At 40.9% G+C, this 18,504-nt stretch overlaps 1 protein-coding gene across 2 annotated transcripts in view; it reads left to right on the top strand.

Moving 5' to 3' along the window:
- The window catches only part of serbp1 (SERPINE1 mRNA binding protein 1), a 42,313-nt gene that overhangs the window by 3,453 nt on the left and 20,356 nt on the right, over positions 1–18,504 (top strand). For both annotated transcript variants that reach the window (XM_033028452.1, XM_033028454.1), the window contains exon 2: positions 5,060–5,216. In XM_033028452.1, the coding sequence (XP_032884343.1) occupies positions 5,060–5,216 (157 nt within the window). The remainder of the gene's footprint in view (positions 1–5,059; positions 5,217–18,504) is intronic.

Genomic DNA, 18,504 nt, shown 5'->3' with positions numbered 1-18,504 from the left:
TGTTAGCTCTCTCTGTAAAGTCTGTTGCATAATATTATTTTATGAACCATGGCAACATTTTCTGTCTGCACACAAATTTTGCTCCCTAGTAAGCCCTTAGAAGAAATCTGAATATTTAAATGTAATTTTATTTAAATAACTATACAATATGAGAATGTGCTATGCCTTAGGAACACCTGTAGGTTTGTAGGTAACGTATAACAGTTCTCAGTCCACTGACAAACTCTGTTAATTAACCAATTGGAACTATGAGAGGAGGGATGTCTGGTAAGCCAGTAATACTGCTTTATTCCCACTAAATTGAAAAGGAAGTGGCTTAAATCTAACATTTCAAGAACTTGTATAAGTGTGTACTGCATTCAAAAGGGTACCACTCACTGCAAGCTCTGCTTTAACTTGGTATTCTTTAGCAGAACCCATAGGTTTTATTCCTTGATGTGGTAAGTGTTGACCTTTTGGTTGTTGGAGCTCCGCTGAATCAGTTAGGCAAAGTATTTGACCAGTCTTTCAGAATCATGCTGTTGCAAGGATTTTAGAATATATCAAAAAGTATATCTATCACCATAGAATCATTCTATGGTCTGAATAAGGGTCTCTACCCGAAACGTCACCCATTCCTTCTCTCCAAAGATGCTGAGTTACTCCAGCATTTTGTGCCTACCTTCGATTTAAACCAGCTTCTGCAGTTCTTTCCTACACTGTAGAATACTTGATTTGTGGTTAATCCGTGACCTATTCGTGCTTATGATGAATTTTGTGATAATGATGATGTAGAATTTTAAGAGAAGATAGTTGGGTTCTATTGCTAAAATTGGTAATTAATTGAGAATTGAGGCACAAATGTCGCAATTTGACCGGCACCAATCTGAATCCACGTTTTTGCTGTCTACAGCCAGTTTGGTTTCAGTTTCGTTTATTGCCGAGGTACATTGAAAAGCTTTTGTAGCTTGCTAACCAAAGCCACAGACTGAAGAGTTGTGAGAAGAACTAAGTGCTCCAATTATCAATAAAAAATCTTATTTTTTGCCTTTAATTAACCCGAATTGTTCATAAAGGTGATGGTGGGTCACCATTGTCAACAGTCTGATGAAGATAGCCCTACATAATGGTTGGGAATTAAGTTGAAGGATATTTGTTATATGGGGGGGAGGAAGGGTCTTTGAATCAATTGGTGTTAGTGAAACCATGGGTTGAGGTATTTATGAATATTAACAGTCACAAAGCATATTTGGGCAATCGACTTGGTGTCAGTTTGTGTTCTGTGCCAAAAGCAAGCCTCATGTACAAGATATATGATTTTGTTGCCTGACAGTTGGGCAGGTAATGGAATGTAACTGAAGATTTTCAGATATTTACACTTCATTTACAGCTTGTGTATTTGTTTGTTACTAAAGTTTGGAAATTGTGCAAGCATCTGTGGTCAGTTAGATGACACAAAATGCTAGAGTAACTCAACAGGCCAGGTAGCATCTCTGGAGAAGATGGATAGATGACATTTCTGGTCGTACTCTTGTGTCCAGTTTGTTTCAAGGTAAAATGGTTATTTCAGAATCATTTAAATGCGAAAGGGAATAGTAGGTTATGGGACAGTAGCGAGATGGCCGATAGGGAACTGAGGGGTATTATGTGTGAGAAGACCAGGTTTGATGGGAGGAGAGCAAAAAGCAAAAGGGAATAAGGGTTACCTGAAATTGGAGCATTTGATGTTCATGTGGTTACTTGAAATTGGATATTTTAATGTTCATGCTGTTATGCTGTGGATTGCTCAGGTGAAATATGAGAAGCGGTTCCTCTAGTTTGTGTTTTATCTCACCCAGGCAATGAAGGAGGCTGAGAACAAATGGGTCAGGTGTGGGAATGCGAAGGGGAATTAAATTGGATGATAAACTGGGAGATCCAGAATGCCCATGCTCAGCAAAGTGGTCACCTAGTCTTCATTTGGGCTGACCCATGTAGAAGACTCCACATTCAGAGCACTGAATGCAATGGACAAAATTGGTAGCTGGGCAGATGAATCTGCCTCCATCTCTCTTCACATCTCTGGATGCAAATGAGGGAGGATGTGATGCAAGTTTTAAGATGCAGGGAAGGGGTGAGGAGAGAAAATAAAAAAAGTCTGATAGGTTGGTAGATGGGAAAGATTGAATGATATAGGATTTGTGCTGCCAACAGGAAAAAAGGAATATCTGGAGGAGACAATGAGATATACCAAGAATGTAAGCTGGCAGCTTGAGATAAATTCTAGAATGGCTGATTATCAGAATTGTTGAATTTTGTATCCTGTGAACAACCAAGTTGGAAGTTTACATGCTGTTCCTTGAGTTTGCTTTGAGTTTCCTTTAAACATTGTAGGAGGCTCGATACAGGTAGGTATGGGATGGACAATTGGTGACAATTGGTTGAGTGAAAACCCTCTTGAGGATTCAGTAGAAATGCTCAGCAAAACAGTCACCCAGTCTGCATTTTATTTTGTAGGTATGTAGAAACAAGGGACTGCAAATGCTGGTTTACAAAAAAAACACAAGTGCTGGAGGGTTTTGCAGGATCTCTGGTGAACATGGATAGGTGATGCTCTTTTCAAATGCCTATGCAACTCAGCAGGTCAAGCAGCATCCCTGGAGAACATGGATTGGTGACATTTTGGGTTGGGGGTCAGACTACTGTACCCGTTGTTCAAGATGTGGCCTCCTGTACATCAGCTAGACCAAGCGTAGATTCGGCGACAGTTTCCCCGAACACTTGTGCTCGGTCCACCAAGGCCAACATGATCTCCCGATTGCTGACCATTTTAACTCCCATTTCCATACAGACCGTCCGGTCCTGGGCCTCCTCCATTGCCAGAGTGTCGCCGAATCTACGCTTGGTCTAGCTGATGTACAGGAGGCCACATCTTGAACAACGGGTGCAGTAGTCTGACCCCCGTCACCCACAATCAGTCTGAAGAAAGGTCTGAAGCCAAAATGTTACTACTCTTGTAATTTTTAGTTTTAACCGACCAAAATCAGTTCTGTTAAAACTTGTATTTAGGATATACTAGACCTGTTGGGTCCCGTCCCCTCCCACACACACTAACGACCACCAACACACACGCACGCTTGGGGAGCTGCGGATGTCCGGCCGAGTGCGAGTCACGCTGGGGGGGGGGGGGTGTTGCGTAACTCACAGCTCGTGGAAAACAATGCCCAGCAGGCTGCGCGTTGAAACCTGCGCAGCTGGCCGTGAGGAGCAGAGCCATTGTGACATCGTTCAGCTCATTAGATTAAAAAGATCTCAGATTGGTGAACAATTTTAGTTTAAAAACTCAGGAAATAATGAATCAAATTTTCAGATGAGGCGTTTTTGAGATCATGAGGTAAATCTCTACCGGAATATGTAAAAATTTCACCAAATTGTCTGTGTTTTCGAGGAGATGTGAATCACAGACAAAAATGACACACAAATAAATACATCCACATCCAAGATCAGAGTTTTATATTATAGTAGATAATAGTAGCAATGTTCAATGTCCAAATGGAGCCCTCATTCATTATCGTGACTGATCCTGTTTGTTCCAATTTGTTTTGCCCATATTCATTGATATATAAATATTGACCTAAATCCTAAACATGCTCAACAATTCACTGAACCAGAAGATTCTAAAGATTACAATCCACTCAGTGAAGTGTCACCAATGGCTAAAACTTGACTGAAGATTGATTAGTAGGACTGGATGTTACAATCCCCTAAGGTTTTTCACTACAATTGACATTTGGTATTCTTGGGGATGACCACTAGGTGATTTTGTTACCAATCAGACACATCTTCAATTGTGTACCTCAACGTCACTGAGTGTTTCGGCCTTTTGTCACAAGACACACTCAGTCGAGGCAGGCCCACCGCAGGGAGATCAGACCTGGGTGTGTGTCTTATGGTTAGCCTCTAGATGGTCACGTGGCCGACCAGACAGGAACTTTTCTCTTCAGCCACAGCCTGTGACTGCTCCATTCGGCTTTTTTCCTTCCATCTTCCTCTCTACCGCTGACTGGCTGGTTGGGCTCTGGACTCGTCTCCGTTGGTGGGACAGTACTTGGTTGAGCTTCGCCTGGGGTGCTGATACCCTGTGGACTGTGGTGGTTAACCTGCCACTGGGCTTCACTCGACTGATTTGGCCTACCTCTTAGAAAGTAATGGTCAATGCAAGGCCCCTCACCAAGCTCTCTCAGACATTTGTTCCTGCCCTGGTGGATCTTGAGACCCTTCTCTGATGTTATCTTTTCCCAGCCACAGATGCAGCTTCGTAGCTTATGTCCTGTCGGTACTGCTGCTCTGTCAATTACTGTGCTAGTTGTAATATTCATAGTCTATTCCTTCCGTAGCAATAAAAGGGTGGATCCAAAACGCTGATTAGCGATGGATCCTGCTGGCATGAGGAGCTAGCCCATGCCAGCCCCTGTGGGGTCAGCAGTCTTTCCAGGCCGTCACTAGGTCTTTCCCTGGTTGTCAGCTGCTCTTTCGCAGCAAAACTATAATCCCTCTTCTGGGTGTGTATGTTGTCTCAATGAAATCTCTCATTTTGAGCTCTAATGAATTTGCAGCTATCATCACCTAATTTTCATCTGAGAAACAGTCTAGTGTGTTGATGTCACCCTGTCTTGTTAGCAAATATATCTTCATTGGTTGTGGAGACAAAAGAAGGCACTAATCTCAAATATATGTTTTTACCAAAACCATGATTAAATGCATCAGACTGTTGTCTTGTACTCCAGTCCCCTTATAATGAAGGATAATTATTTAAGTCTTTTGAATTGTTAACTTTAACAGCATGTTAACTTTCTGTTTTATGAACTAACTAACATAACCAAATCCCTCTACAGCCTTTACTAGCAACCTGATATTTGAAAAATATTTCTTGTTTTTCCTGTCAAATAGTTAATATTCCCAACATTATGTTGTTTCAGAGGATATTGCAATGTTTTGAGATTCAGATGTGGCATTATGTCAGATATCTTATCCAATGGAATTAATCACTTTTACTGCAACTGGTTATTGGAAGACTTATCATTGCAAACTTGTATTTTAGGCGTCAGGAGAGTTGGCAGGAAACCTGAGCAGCAGCACCCCCAAGGTGAAGGGAAACCTGTTGACAGGAGACCAGATAGAAGACCACAACCTCGTGAAAGGCGCTTTGAACGACCAGTGGAAGAAAAAACTGAAGGAGGCGAATTTCCAACTGAAAAGTACGTGCAAACTGAATGTAAATGTGCCTTGTAGAAGAAAATGAGTACTACTGAAGCATGAGCCTCCTATTGTAGTTCTGATAATTGATTTTACCTGATGTGTTTTGGTATGGCTGAAATGGCTTGGGCAAACACTTGTGCTGCAGTGGTTGAAAAAAATATTTGCCAAAGCTGGATCTACTTGAATGTGGAAAGGTTTGTGCTGTTCTATTGTCTATATCTCTTATAGCTAATGGAGATACAGAGCATTCATTGTAAACCAAAAAAAATCTTGCCATATTAGAAAATATGACTTCATAAAAGATTGTGTAGAGCGCTGGATATTGGAGGAGGGAGTTATGTTTGGAAGTTGAACATAACCCCTATCTTTTTTTAGTAACAATGTAAATAATACCAGAATTATTCCTTTATTTACCATTATTTTTTTGCTTTAAAAGGAACCTGTGAATATTAACTTAATGTTACATGTTAACGGTTATTAGCAGGAGTAATATCTCTGCAGATCACGACCTGCAAACTGACTTCTGTGCTGTTAGAGACTTAATTTTTCTGGGGGGAAAATGTCTCTGGTTGTTAACTTAAAATTGTTTTGCTTACATTCTAAGTAAATAATATTTGCACAATAGGTTGAAAAGCTGGAGTGCCAAGAGCCATGTTTAACGAGATTCTTGTATGTGTTGATGTAGTTGCCTTCAATGATTACATGTATATTTCACAAGTATAACTTCCCGATAGCATCCCACCCAAGCAACTAGTTTGGGTTGCCAATGAATGAATTTGTGTCTGATGAAATCTGATCCTGGCTTGAATTAAAAAACCCATTGAATCCAGAGAGATAACAGTTACTGTTCTTGTCTACTGCAATTCGTTCGCATTTCTTGATGCAAGACAGCCATGTTTTTCTCTTTGTGCCACTGCACTCTTTAGCAGTTCTGCTACTTATGTTCACTATCTTTTGTTTATTGATGGAGCCACTGAAGAGCCTTAGATCTGTTGTTTAAATGAATGTAGTTGTGGATCACTGGGCCTCCTAGACAGTAACATGGATTGGGCCTCTTAGACAGTAACATGGATAGGTTTAGAAGGATATGGGCTAAAACATAGGCAGATTGGGCTAGTGCAGACGTGGCATGGCGTGGGCAAGTTGCTGAAGGGCCTGTTTCCACATTATATGACTGAATATCTAGACAGGCCACAGAGTATAATTAGAATGGATAGTTGCTCTTTGTATGAGTAAATTGTTTACAATAACTGAAATAGTGTACAAGTGCGATCAGTGTAAAATAGCTTTTACTAAGGTCTATTAGGTGGAGTGCTGTTGATCTATATTAGAGCAATATTGACATTAAAATAGAGCAATGAAACAAACTCTTGTAGGAACTCGGAGGGTCAGGCAGTGTAGTGACAGTTTTCGCAACGTCTCAAGGATTTAGTCCTCGATAGTGAAGGTAGAGTTAAGCTAAATGGCTACTACAGGCAGCATCTATGGAGAGCAATGGACAGATGACGTTTTGGGTCGGGGTCCTTCTTCAAGAGTTTCAATAAGTAATTTGCCATAAACGTATATTACTCTTCATAGATGCTGTCTGACTTGCTCAGTTCCTCCAGCAGTTTTTGTTTGCTCAGGATTCCAGCATCTGCAGTCTCTTCTGCTGATGTTCTTCATTTGTACCTTTGAACCTTTGCTTAGTCTGTTTCAAGTCGTTTCCCCTCAATCTATTGTACAATAATAGCATTGCATAGAACATTCAAGTTGATTTTAAATACAGTAAAATTATGATATTCCAGAGGAACTGGCTCTGGACTCGCCTATTAATAGCCATTATACTTCTGATTCATTTTTTTTTTTTTAATCCTGAAAATGTCATTTCTTTGGACATAATCTGAACTGATTGAGGTTGACACTCTTGTTTAAAAATGCAATTTTCGCATTATTCTGTAGACAGGTTCATTTTGAAAATGTATTTTACTATCTGCTGGGGAATACAGTGTTTGGTTATTTTCATTATTATGTCCAAAAAAAATTTTGGAATTTGTTCATTGAACAGGCAGAAGACTATAGTCCTGGTAGTAGTTCATCTTGATAGTGCATAATTTCACTTCAAATTTCCATGCAAGGTTATTGATCTTTTATATTTCAGAAGAGGGTGTGAATAGGTTATCTTCATAAGTTTGAACTATGCTATGTGGTGAAAAAACAATCAGAAATGGAAACCTTTAACTAAATATTTTCAAAGACTTGGTGGTAGACATATTATTGTCCATGGAGGAATCCTTTGTTTCAGATCTGCTTCAGAACAAACAGTCATAGTCATACGGCACGGAAACAGGGCCTTTGGCCCAGCATCCATGCCAAACAACGTAGAACCAACCCAATTTATCCACATCTGGCCAATATCCCTCCAAACCTGTCCTGTCCAGGACAGATACAGTTCCCTCCATTATGTTTGGGACAAAGACTCATCGTTCATTTATTTGCCTCTGTACTCCACAATTTGAAATTTGTAATAGAAAAAAATCACATGTGGCTAAAGTGCACATTGTCAGATTTTTTTTAAAAAGGCCATTTAAAAAAAAGGCCATATTAACCAATCAAGACATGATATATACCACAATGACATGCAGCAACATTATAATATAGTATGTACAATATCTCAACTCTTTTTACACGTTGCAATGAATGCAATTTCTATTATTTCTTTCCACTTCCAAACAAGAATGTGGTTGGATTATTCAGAGTATGATCAACCTCGGTGAGACCAAGCGCAGGCTTGGCAATCGCTTCGCACAACACCTCCACTCAGTTCGCAATAACCAACCTGATCTCCCGGTGGCTCAGCACTTCAACTCCCTCTCCCATTCCGAATCCGACCTTTCTATCCTGGGCCTCCTCCATGGCCAGAGTGAGGCCCACCGTAAATTGGAGGAGCAGCACCTCATAATTTTGCTTGGGTAGTTTACACCCCCAGCGGTATGAACATTGACTTCTCCAATTTCAGGTAGTCCCTGCTTTCTCCTCCCCTTCCCAGCTCTCCCTCAACCCACTGTCTCCGCCTCTTCCTCTCTTTTCACCGCCCACCCTCACATCAGTCTGAAGTAGGGTCTCGACCCGAAACGTCGCCTATTTCCTTCGCTCCATAGATGCTGGCTCATCCACTGAGTTTCTCTAGCATTTTTGTCTACCCATTCACACAAGTTCTGTTATCCCACTTTCCTCACCCACTCCCTGCACAGACAAGTTAATCTACAAAGCCAATGCGTCTTTGGGATGTGGGAGGAAACCCACACGCTTGCAGGGAGAATGTGCAAATTTAACACAGACAGTGCCCGAGGACAGGATCGAACACAGATCTCTGGCATGTGAGGCAGCAAGTCCACCAGCTGTGCCACTATATTTTGTTTTCCAACACAAATAAAATTATACGTTGATAACTTTGGTTACTAAAAACAAGAAACTATCCATTTTCAGTCTTAAATCTCTAAGTGACGCTATGTCCCCCTTTACAGCTACTGTATGTTTAAATTCAGTTCAAGACTATGGGGCAGTACATTGACCATAAAGTTGCTGCCTAAAAGTGCCAGTGACCCGGAATTGATCCTGAATATGGGTGCTGTTTGTCTGGAGTTTGCTCCTTTTCCCTTTGATCGTATGGGTTTTCTCCGGGTGCTCTTGTTTCCTTCCACATTCCAAAGGTGTGCAGGAACCTTTTTCAGACCCGACCCAAAACATAATATTTTCCTTTGTCCTGAGTTACTTCAGCTTTTTGTGTCTATCTTCAGTTTAAACCAGCATCTGCAGTCCCTTCCTACACACACGACACTATAGGATAGAACCTTATTAATCCCACGAGGGAAATTGTGTATGTGGGTATATATTGCGCGCGCGCACACACACACACACACACACACACACACACAATATATTTATAGTTATATATTCATATATAAATATACACTGTTTTGTTTCCACGTTTATAACATTGTTTACAGAGTACTATGTTTACATATTCTGGTGTGCTACTGCAAGTAAGGTTTCATTGTTATAACTGGGACATGAGAGAATAAAACACTCTTGACTTACGTCGCTAATGTGTGGGATAGAACTAGTGTACGGGTGGGATAGAACTAGTGTACGGGTGATCGGTGGTCGGCGTGGACTCGGTGGGCCGAAGGGCCTGTTTCCACGCTGTATCTTTAAATTAAACTAAAAACACTAAAACCAGAGGAAATCTAAAGAAGGGCCTCTACCCGAAACGTCAATTTCTTCTATCCAGAGATGCTGGCTGCTCCATGGACTTCCCCTGCACAATTAAAGCATGGAATAGTCTTCACCCTACCATAGTTACCCAACCAGACCCAACTAAATTTAAGATATCTCTTTTTACCCAAGAACCCTTTTTTGCTTAAGTCCAAGTCAAGAGTCAAGAGTGTTTTATTGTCATGTGTCCCAGATAGGACAATGAAATTCTTGCTTGCTGCAGCACAACAGAATATGTAAACATAATACAGAACAGCAGATAAAAGTTCAGTGTGTCTATATACCATAGACCATATATATACACAATAAATAAAGTTAAAGTGCAATAGGCTGTTATTTTTCAGTTTGTTGGTGGAGGGTCCACTCCAGTTTAAATTCCATTTGGAATATTTTTGGAGGACCAGGAAACCAAGAAGCAAGAGTTACTCCAGTGAATTACTCCAGCTCCAGGGAGTGGTTCTGCGTTGGTTTTCAGGTGTCGCGGCGAGGCGGCGACCGGACAGCAATGGCGGCCACATCTCCCACAATTCAAAGGGAGGGAGAAATGTGCCCGTCGCCGACCAGTTGCCGCGGCAGTGCGCATGTGGCCGATGATGCGCTGGCCGTGGTTGTGCACATGTGCAGGGGGAGGATGTGCAGGCCGTGACAGTGCGCATGTGCAAGGCGGCTGGCCATGCCGGCGGATGAGGAGCGGGCGGAGAGTGGAGAACTCAAAAGAAAACAAAATCCAAGTTGTCTGAATTATTAAATTCATATATAAATGGTGCAAATATAAAAGATGTTTGGAGAATTGAAAACCCCTCAGGGCGAGAGTATTCATTTTATTCATCAGTGCATAAAACATATTCAAGAATTGATTATTTCTTAGTGTATTCCAAACTTATTCCACGATCTGTCGGACCTTGAGTTTGGCGGGTCCCACCCCCCCCCCCCCCCCCGAAACCGCGATCTGCCGAGTCTTCCGTTGCACTCAGCCTCGTAAAGTGTCACAAGCATGCGGCCTCCTGGGAGCATTAGCCATGCGTGGCCTTCTGGGATCTATGCTAATCCTATTTGCTTTCATGGGTTCCATATCTCTCTATTACCTTCCTTTATAAGTGATCATTTTCCCAATGACAGATATTGGATTAATTCAATCTATGGATTGTTTTTATCCCACTCACTACTTTTTTGAAAAAATACATTGTTATTGGCTTTCATATCTTTTGGAGTCTAGCGAATATTGGAATATGAAAGTTAACGCATCTACTGTCTCTGCAGTCAGTTCTTTTAAATAATAAAAATGCAGCTCCACAAGGTTTTTATTAGCTTAATTATCCTCCAGTAAAAGTTGTGTAAAGTTATTCTATTTTGCCTCCTACTTTGTTGAGATACCTTTAATACCTTAACTGTAAAAATATATAAATGTTTTTTCAAAGCCCCTCTATTTACTCCACTCTTCAATTGGACCAATAAATAACAGGATTGAGCAGAGTTGAAATGGGTTTATGAAATGTCGTGGTGTTTTTTCAGGCTTCAATTAAGATTAAATAAGGGCTAAATGTTGATGAGATGTCTTTTGAAATTTCTTGTACGGTTTGTTATTTAACGTTATTTTCTAAACAAAATTGATAATATTGAGATGGATTGACAGTTGGTTCACAGAGGAAAATAGAAGGAGTAAAACAGTGTTTTTCATAAATGTCCTCCCTGAGTTGTGGCAAAGTTCCGTTCCTGAGAATTGTTCGTAACCCGAACAATTTGCAAGTTGGAAATACGGCTGTGAACTGAGTTCCCACATGGCAGAAGATACCGGCAAATCCATGCTGTCATTTTCCCATGCACTGGCTCATATGTAAACACTCTGTAAGCTGAGAGGACCTATATTGGGAAACTGGAGAGTGAGGTGCCAGGGGAATTTGAGCTGGGGTTTCAACAAACTGTGTCAGGGAATTGAGTATAATATATCCCAGTTTGTTCACTGAACCGTAGAGAATTCTTAAGAGGCCTGAGGCAGTAGATATGGAGTTAACATTTTACTTAGCAAGCATGTTTAGAATCTATATATTAAATGATGAGCCATTCATAATGCAATTTGCCTTAATTTAAACATCAACTGTTTTGTAGCGCAAGGACATTCTCCAGTATGTATTGTTGCATTGTTGTTTCTCTTTGGGAAAGCCAGCCATGTTTTTGGCTTTTTATAAGTTGTTGATCTACTGCAATCTTTCTGGTCAAGATGCTCCAGTGGTACTGTTGAGTAAGAAATACGGTTGAGTAAGAAAGATTTAGTTCCAGAATTCTGGGATTTGGGTCAGCAATGGAGGAACATGCTATTTCTAAGGATGGATTGTGTATGACTTTGAAGGGACATGGGGAAGTTATTCTTCCCTTGTATTTCAAGCTCTTGTCCTTATTTGTTGATGTGGTTTTTGGGAAGTGTACTTATGTAGCAACCACGTAACAAAAGTAGATTCTGTGAACAGTACACACACTGCAGCCTTCTTGTGGAGAGATTTAATATTTTGGGAATGGGGTGGGGAACGATATTTTGGGAAAAGGATGGGGAAGCTGTGAAGCAGGCCACTGTATCCTTTTGATCTTGAGCACTTGATTGTTGGAGCAGCATTTGTGCAGTTAAATGGGGAGTATTCTATCCTGTCATGTATCTGGTGGAATTGTAATGGTATTTGGGAATGTCAGTCACTTAACATTTCTGGTATCCACAAATTCTGGCTGGTCAAGTTGATTTTCTTGGTCAGTGTGACTCCCAGAAATTGCTGAGGGATTTGGCAATGCTAATACCGTGTTGAAGGTAGATGGGTAGCACTGCATGAATGTTACTAGTCACTTATCAGACCATGCCTAAATGTTACTTACTGCATGTAGGTGTGAACTGCTTTATTTTGTGAGTTGAGTGGGATTGAACTTTGTGCATTTATGGGTGAATGATAGTAGGTCATTTGGAACAGACAGAAATGCTCTTTGGAATTCCTGCAGGGTTGTGTGATTGCCAAATACAATCATCTTTGTAGGTAGACAAAAGTGCTGGAGAAACTCAGCGGGTGCAGCAGCATCTATGGAGCGAAGGAAATAGGCAACGTTTTGGGCCAAAACCCTTCTTCAGACTGATGTAGGGTGGGGGGGGGGGAGAAGAAAGGAGAAAGGAAGAGGAGGAGCCCGAGGGCTGAGGGAGAGCTGAGAAGGGGAGGAGACAGCAAGGGCGACCGGAAATTGGAGGTCAATGTTTATGCCGCTAGGGTGCAAACTGCCCAAGCCCTCGGGCTCCTCCTCTTCCTTTTTCCTTTCTTCTCCCCGCCCCCCCCCCCCCCCCCCCCCCCCCCCTCACATCAGTTTGAAGAAGGGTTTCAGCCCGAAACATTGCCTATTTCCTTCGCTCCATAGATGCTGCTGCACCCGCTGAGTTTCTCCAGCACTTTTGTCTACCTTTGATTTTCCAGCATCTGCAGTTCCTTCTTAAACAATCATCTTTGTGTTGGGTATGACTCCAACCATTTGTGTGTTTTCCTCTTGGTGCTTATTGACAACAGTTTTATCGCTTGAAACTATGCTTAAGCTGTCACTCCCACCATGTAATTCAGCTCTTGGGTCCATGTATGTACAAAGGTCTTGAGCACTGGAACTGAATTGTTCCAGTGCAAAGTAAACCCAAAGGGATCAGGACCTATCAGCCAAAGTTGCTGCATTGATGAATGGATGCTTGTGTTGTAACTGGGAACAGCATGTATAATGGAACAACTAATTTTGGAGCATTTCGATACTATACTGCAGAGTATTTTCTGGTCATAGAGTCAGAGACAGCAATGAAATGGGCACTTTGACCCAACTTGCCCACGCGACCAAGATGCCTCATTGACACTTGTCCCACTTGCCTGCATTTGGCCTATATCCATCTAAACCATCCTTATCCATGAACCTGTCCAAATGTCTTAAATGTTCTTATAGTAATTTTTGCTGCATTCAGTGCTCAGCTGTTTCTTGAAGTCATGTGGATTGTCTCAATGAGGATTTCAAGGATGCAAAGTTGGATCATCCCTTTGGTATTTGCAGCTGAAATAGTTTTGTTTACATCCTGCGCTTTGATATTGTTGAAGATGGGATTCTTCAAATCACTGCCCCTTGTATTAGTTTTAATTCTCTACCACCGCTCCCAACAAAATGAGGCAGGACTTTGTGGTTATGCAGTTGGTTTGATATGTCTTCTGAATACTTGCATACAACATAGAACGGATAAACTCAAGAACAGACTCTTCTGACCACAATGTCTGTGCCAAATATATCCATATGCTTATCAAAAAGCCTCTTAAGTCGTATCCGCCTCAGCAGTGCGCACCATGTACATGGTGTAAAATAAAAACTTGCTCCACACATCTCCTTTAAACTTTGCCCTGCCCACCTTAAGGCTTTGCCCTCTAGTATTAAATTTTTCCTGGAGAAAAAAGTTCTGGCTGTATTCTGTCAAGGCCTGTCATCATTTTATATTCTTCTATCAGATCATCATGCAATCTCTGGTGTTTCAGAGAAAACAATCCAAGTCTGCTAAACTTCTGCCTGTAGCTAAAACCCCCTGTATATTTTCTCCTTTTATTTGACCCCCCCCCCCCAAACACTTCACAGTTGCTGTCATTTATCCGCCAACTTCTGTAGGTGATCTGTATACTCTGCAGCCTGTTTTTGTTTTTATTTCTGTTTAGAGTATGTGTACTCTTGTGTTGCAGCATCACCAGGTTGGGAACTTACTTTTAGATATGCCTGATGTAACTTCTGGTATGGCTATTGCACATTGAGCTTGAGTTGATTTCTACAGCTTGATGGTAATGTTAGAATAGGAAATGTATTTAAGTAGATGGAATCTAAGAATTCATACAGCACATTATTAATTTTTCAGGATCTAGGTATTGCTGGCAAATGCAGCATTTATTGTCCATCCCCAATTACTCTTGAGAACATAACAGTGAACAGTTATTCTGAACTGGTGTAATCTTGCATTTGCAAACTTTATTGAGATGTTGCCATCCTCATCAAGCACTTTTCAACATTTGTTTATGGTGCAGTATATTCCTTTGAAAGTTTTGGGGAAACTAAATGGCTTAGTTTTCACTTTTTCCTTCCGCATTTATAGGATCCAAATTTATAAGATTTGAAAACAGCTATCCAATTGAATTGCATAGATTTGATATTGCTTTGAAACCTTGTCCAAATGAGACCAGCCTGCTTTAACAGCAGCTTTCTCTAAAAGAGAGATTCATAGATGGCATGTGGATAAGCAGGGAATAGAGGGGAATGGATTATGTGATGGTCTTGGCATCATGTTCAACACAGACATTGTGGGCCTATGGGCCTGTTCTTGTCCTGTACTGTTGTGTCTTCTTTAATAAAACAATGCCCCCTCAATTCTTTATTTGAGGGGCTTGATATACTATATCGTGATATCAGATTAGTACTTTAAATATGCTTCCTGTTACTTGCACGTGGATTTTGTCACATAGATGAAAGCACCCTGAATTTCACTGAACCCTAATTTGCTAATATGTTATAACAAGGAACTGCAGGTGCCGGTTTATACCAAAGATAGACACAAAATGCTAGAGTAACCCAGCGGGTCGGACAGCATCACTGGATAAAATGGATTGGTGAATTTTCGGGTAAGGACCCTTCTTCAGACTTGGGTGACATTTTGGGTTGGGACTCTTCAGTCTGAAGAAGGGTCCCAACCCAAAACATCACCTATCCATTATCTCAAGGGATGCCGTCTGACCCCTGAGTTACTCCAGCATTTCGTGCCTAATTTGCTAAAGTCAACTGGTTGACATTCCTTTTTTGTCATGAGCATTATTAAAAAGATGTAAGTGTAAGCCATATAGCTACTTGAGATTACATTGCCTTTCAATAATGGAATAGATCTTCAACCCTGGCACCAATGCTAATGCTGGAACTTAATCCTGTTTAAATCTTGATTTTTCACTGCTGATATCTGCCTGAGCCAGTCGTGGCATCTTCCACCTGGTGGGTTTTGGCAATCCCCTGACTTGTTCTCCCCTTGTAGACTGCTTAGGTAGTCTAATAGTACAGTGAAGGCTCGCAAGCTCTCTTTGAGCCTGTGCCAGATTTAAATTGGCATAAGCAGAGCTGAATGAGAAATATTAGCTATTAATGTTAGCAATGGTAACTTTTTAATTTAGATTATTTTTTAGTGTTTTAATGGAAATTTACAATACATTGGAATATTTTGTGTGTAATTTTGTTTTTACAACTGGTCCTAAATCTGAACACTTTATAAATGGGCATTGAGGTAGATGTAAACCTTGCTTGCCATTCTTTGAACGCAGCAATGTCAGCACTTTGACATAGGCTACTGAAGACGCATGCTGAGCTATGGCAGAAGCCTGGGTTTTATCCAAGGGAGGAGGTGTGAGAATGGAGGAAGATCTCATCAAAAAGCAAGCTGTAGATGCAGGAAATATGAAACAACATTGAAAATGCTCATTAGCTCAGGCAGTATCTGTCGAGAGAGAGTTTTGGCCTGTGATCTTGCATTTGATCTGGGAAAATTAAAGAATTACGCATATTTTCTTCTGATGAGAAAGGTGGGCAGTTTGGAGCTCTTAGGGAATTTCTGTAATTGGATGGAGACAGAGAGAGAGAGTAAATGGCCCAATTGGTGACAAAGTCTTATCACAGATTAATTGACAGGAGGAGCTGCAATCAGAAGGAGGGTGGTGGCATCAGTGTGGGGGATACTATTATGCACGGGTAGTTTGCACGGTTATCGGTTTCTTGAAGTGAATTAATGTAGATAAATCTGCAGGACCTGATGAAATCGATCCCGGGTTAATTAAGAGATTTAGGAGAGGTGATTTAAGGGGCCTTGAGCTTTTTTTTGTATCTTTTCCAGCCACAGGTAAGGACTAGATATAGCCACTGTTGTTTCTTTGTACAAAAAGGTAAATTAGTTATGGTCCAGGAAATTTTGAGCAATACAGCATCACATCAGTGATGGGGAAGCTTTTGGAGAGGAATCTTCGAGATAGGATTTAATTGAATTTGGCAGAGAACAGGCTAATTAGGGACAATCGGCATGGCTTTGCCCATGGTCGGTCATGTCTTCTGAACTTGATTGAGGGTAGAGCAGTGGATGCTGTATGCATGGATTTCAATAAGGCATATAATAAAGTTCCTTGTGGTAAGAGAGATTAAGATGAATGAAATCCATGGTGACTTGGTCATTTGGATTTGCAACATAGATGGGGTCGTGGTGGAATGGTGTTCTGTCCGGAGGTCTGTGACCGGTGGATCGGCAGAGGAATGGCAGATGGAGTTCAATCTGACTAAGTGTGAGGGGGGGAGACACTGAAATCGAGAGCTATTGTAGTTGCAGGAAATCAGTAATAAAACAATGATGGGAATATTTGGGTTTGATAGCAACTGAAGAGAGAAAATTAGTTAATATTACAGGTTGATGACATTTCCTTAGGGTTGGTGAGTTTTTACACAAAGGCGGTTATCTGAAAATTTTAAATTCCATATTGATCTTGAAAATTTAAGTGCTTAGTTGCAAGCAAATAAGCTATTATTTTGCCATACTTCAGGCTTTAGAACATGGCAGGGTGCTATGAAGAGACAAATGAAAATGGGATAGAGAATTACGGTGGCAAGCAACTGGAGGTTTGGAGTTGCCCATGTGGACTGAATGGAGATGTACTGCAAACTTGTTGCCCAATCTGCATTTGGCCTCAATTATAGAGGAGACTATCCCAAGCATAAATGCGGTTTCTTTTCTTTTTTTTAATTTTTATTGAGCCATCAAAAAATGGGTGCAGATTATGTTGCCATATCCAAGCTCATTTTTTCCAAATGTACATATCAAAACAGGACATTTGAGTATTATACAAACAAAATGGACGAGCATGTTTATAAAAGCAACATTAAAAATAAATAAATAATGGGGGGGGGGGGAATAATAAAAATAAAAATAAATACATAAGTAAAGTGCAGAAGGTGACTACAGTACATATGGAGCAGTTCAGTGCAATAATTATTTGTGAAGACTGTTTCTAAAGCTTCTAACTCTCGTCTTCTATCCTTTACTCATAATTTTATTAAAATGGATGGTTTAGAGCATAGATAGGTTTGTATTATGTATCAATATTCTTCTGTGCAAGAAATGACATAAATGGTTGCCAGATTGGTTGACTCTATCCTTTGGAACATATCTTGTTCTTTCTAATGCGGCTTTTACACGGGGCGACTTGACGCAAGAGTTAACCAGAGTTCAACATCGTGGGAACCTCGTGCGATAACAGTACGGCATTCGTGGACCACCGTGGACCACCGTAGCGCTAACGGCAGGTCATCGTGTAACTTGGTCACTCGGGAGAAAATTCAAGAAAGTTTGAATTTCTCCAAGAGTGACTTGTACACTTGTGGTTGAGTATTGCAACATTATATGAACGTAGTGGCCAGTGCGATATCCGTAATAACTCTTGCGGGTACCGTGGGAACTCCTGCGAACGGTGAACCCGGAAGCTGGACAGAGGGGACAGAAGGTGATTAAAAATTATCTTCAGTGGGATTGAATTTAAAAAATAAATAAAAATAAAGATTTACATCCGCATATGGACATCAACTTATTCATGAGTTATGTTAATGAGATTCAAGAAAATAACTATAATCTTTAAAAGGGACTTTAAAAGGGACTTTACTGAAAGGTTACGCATTTTTATGGTCCGTGAGATATTTTTCACATGTACTTCTTTGAGAGATACAGGTCGGAGTCCTCGTGTCCAGGGGTCCGGAACGCTACCAATCAATGTTGTGCAGAGACCCGTGTAATTAAGGAGTGAACTGCACATGCTGGTTTAAACCGAAGACAGACACAAAAAGCTGGAGTAACTCAGCGAGTCAAGCAGCATCTCTGGAGAAAAAAAGCTGATGTTTCGGGACGAGACACATCTTCAGACTCAATTCCGATTAGGATGTCTGAAGAAGGGCTCCGATTCGAATCGTCACCTATTCTTTTTCTCCAGAGAT

This window comes from Amblyraja radiata, chromosome 10 (genome assembly GCF_010909765.2).
Source record: "Amblyraja radiata isolate CabotCenter1 chromosome 10, sAmbRad1.1.pri, whole genome shotgun sequence".
In the NCBI taxonomy this organism is placed as follows: Eukaryota; Metazoa; Chordata; class Chondrichthyes; order Rajiformes; family Rajidae; genus Amblyraja; species Amblyraja radiata.
This window is presented reverse-complemented; position numbering and strand designations above follow the sequence as displayed.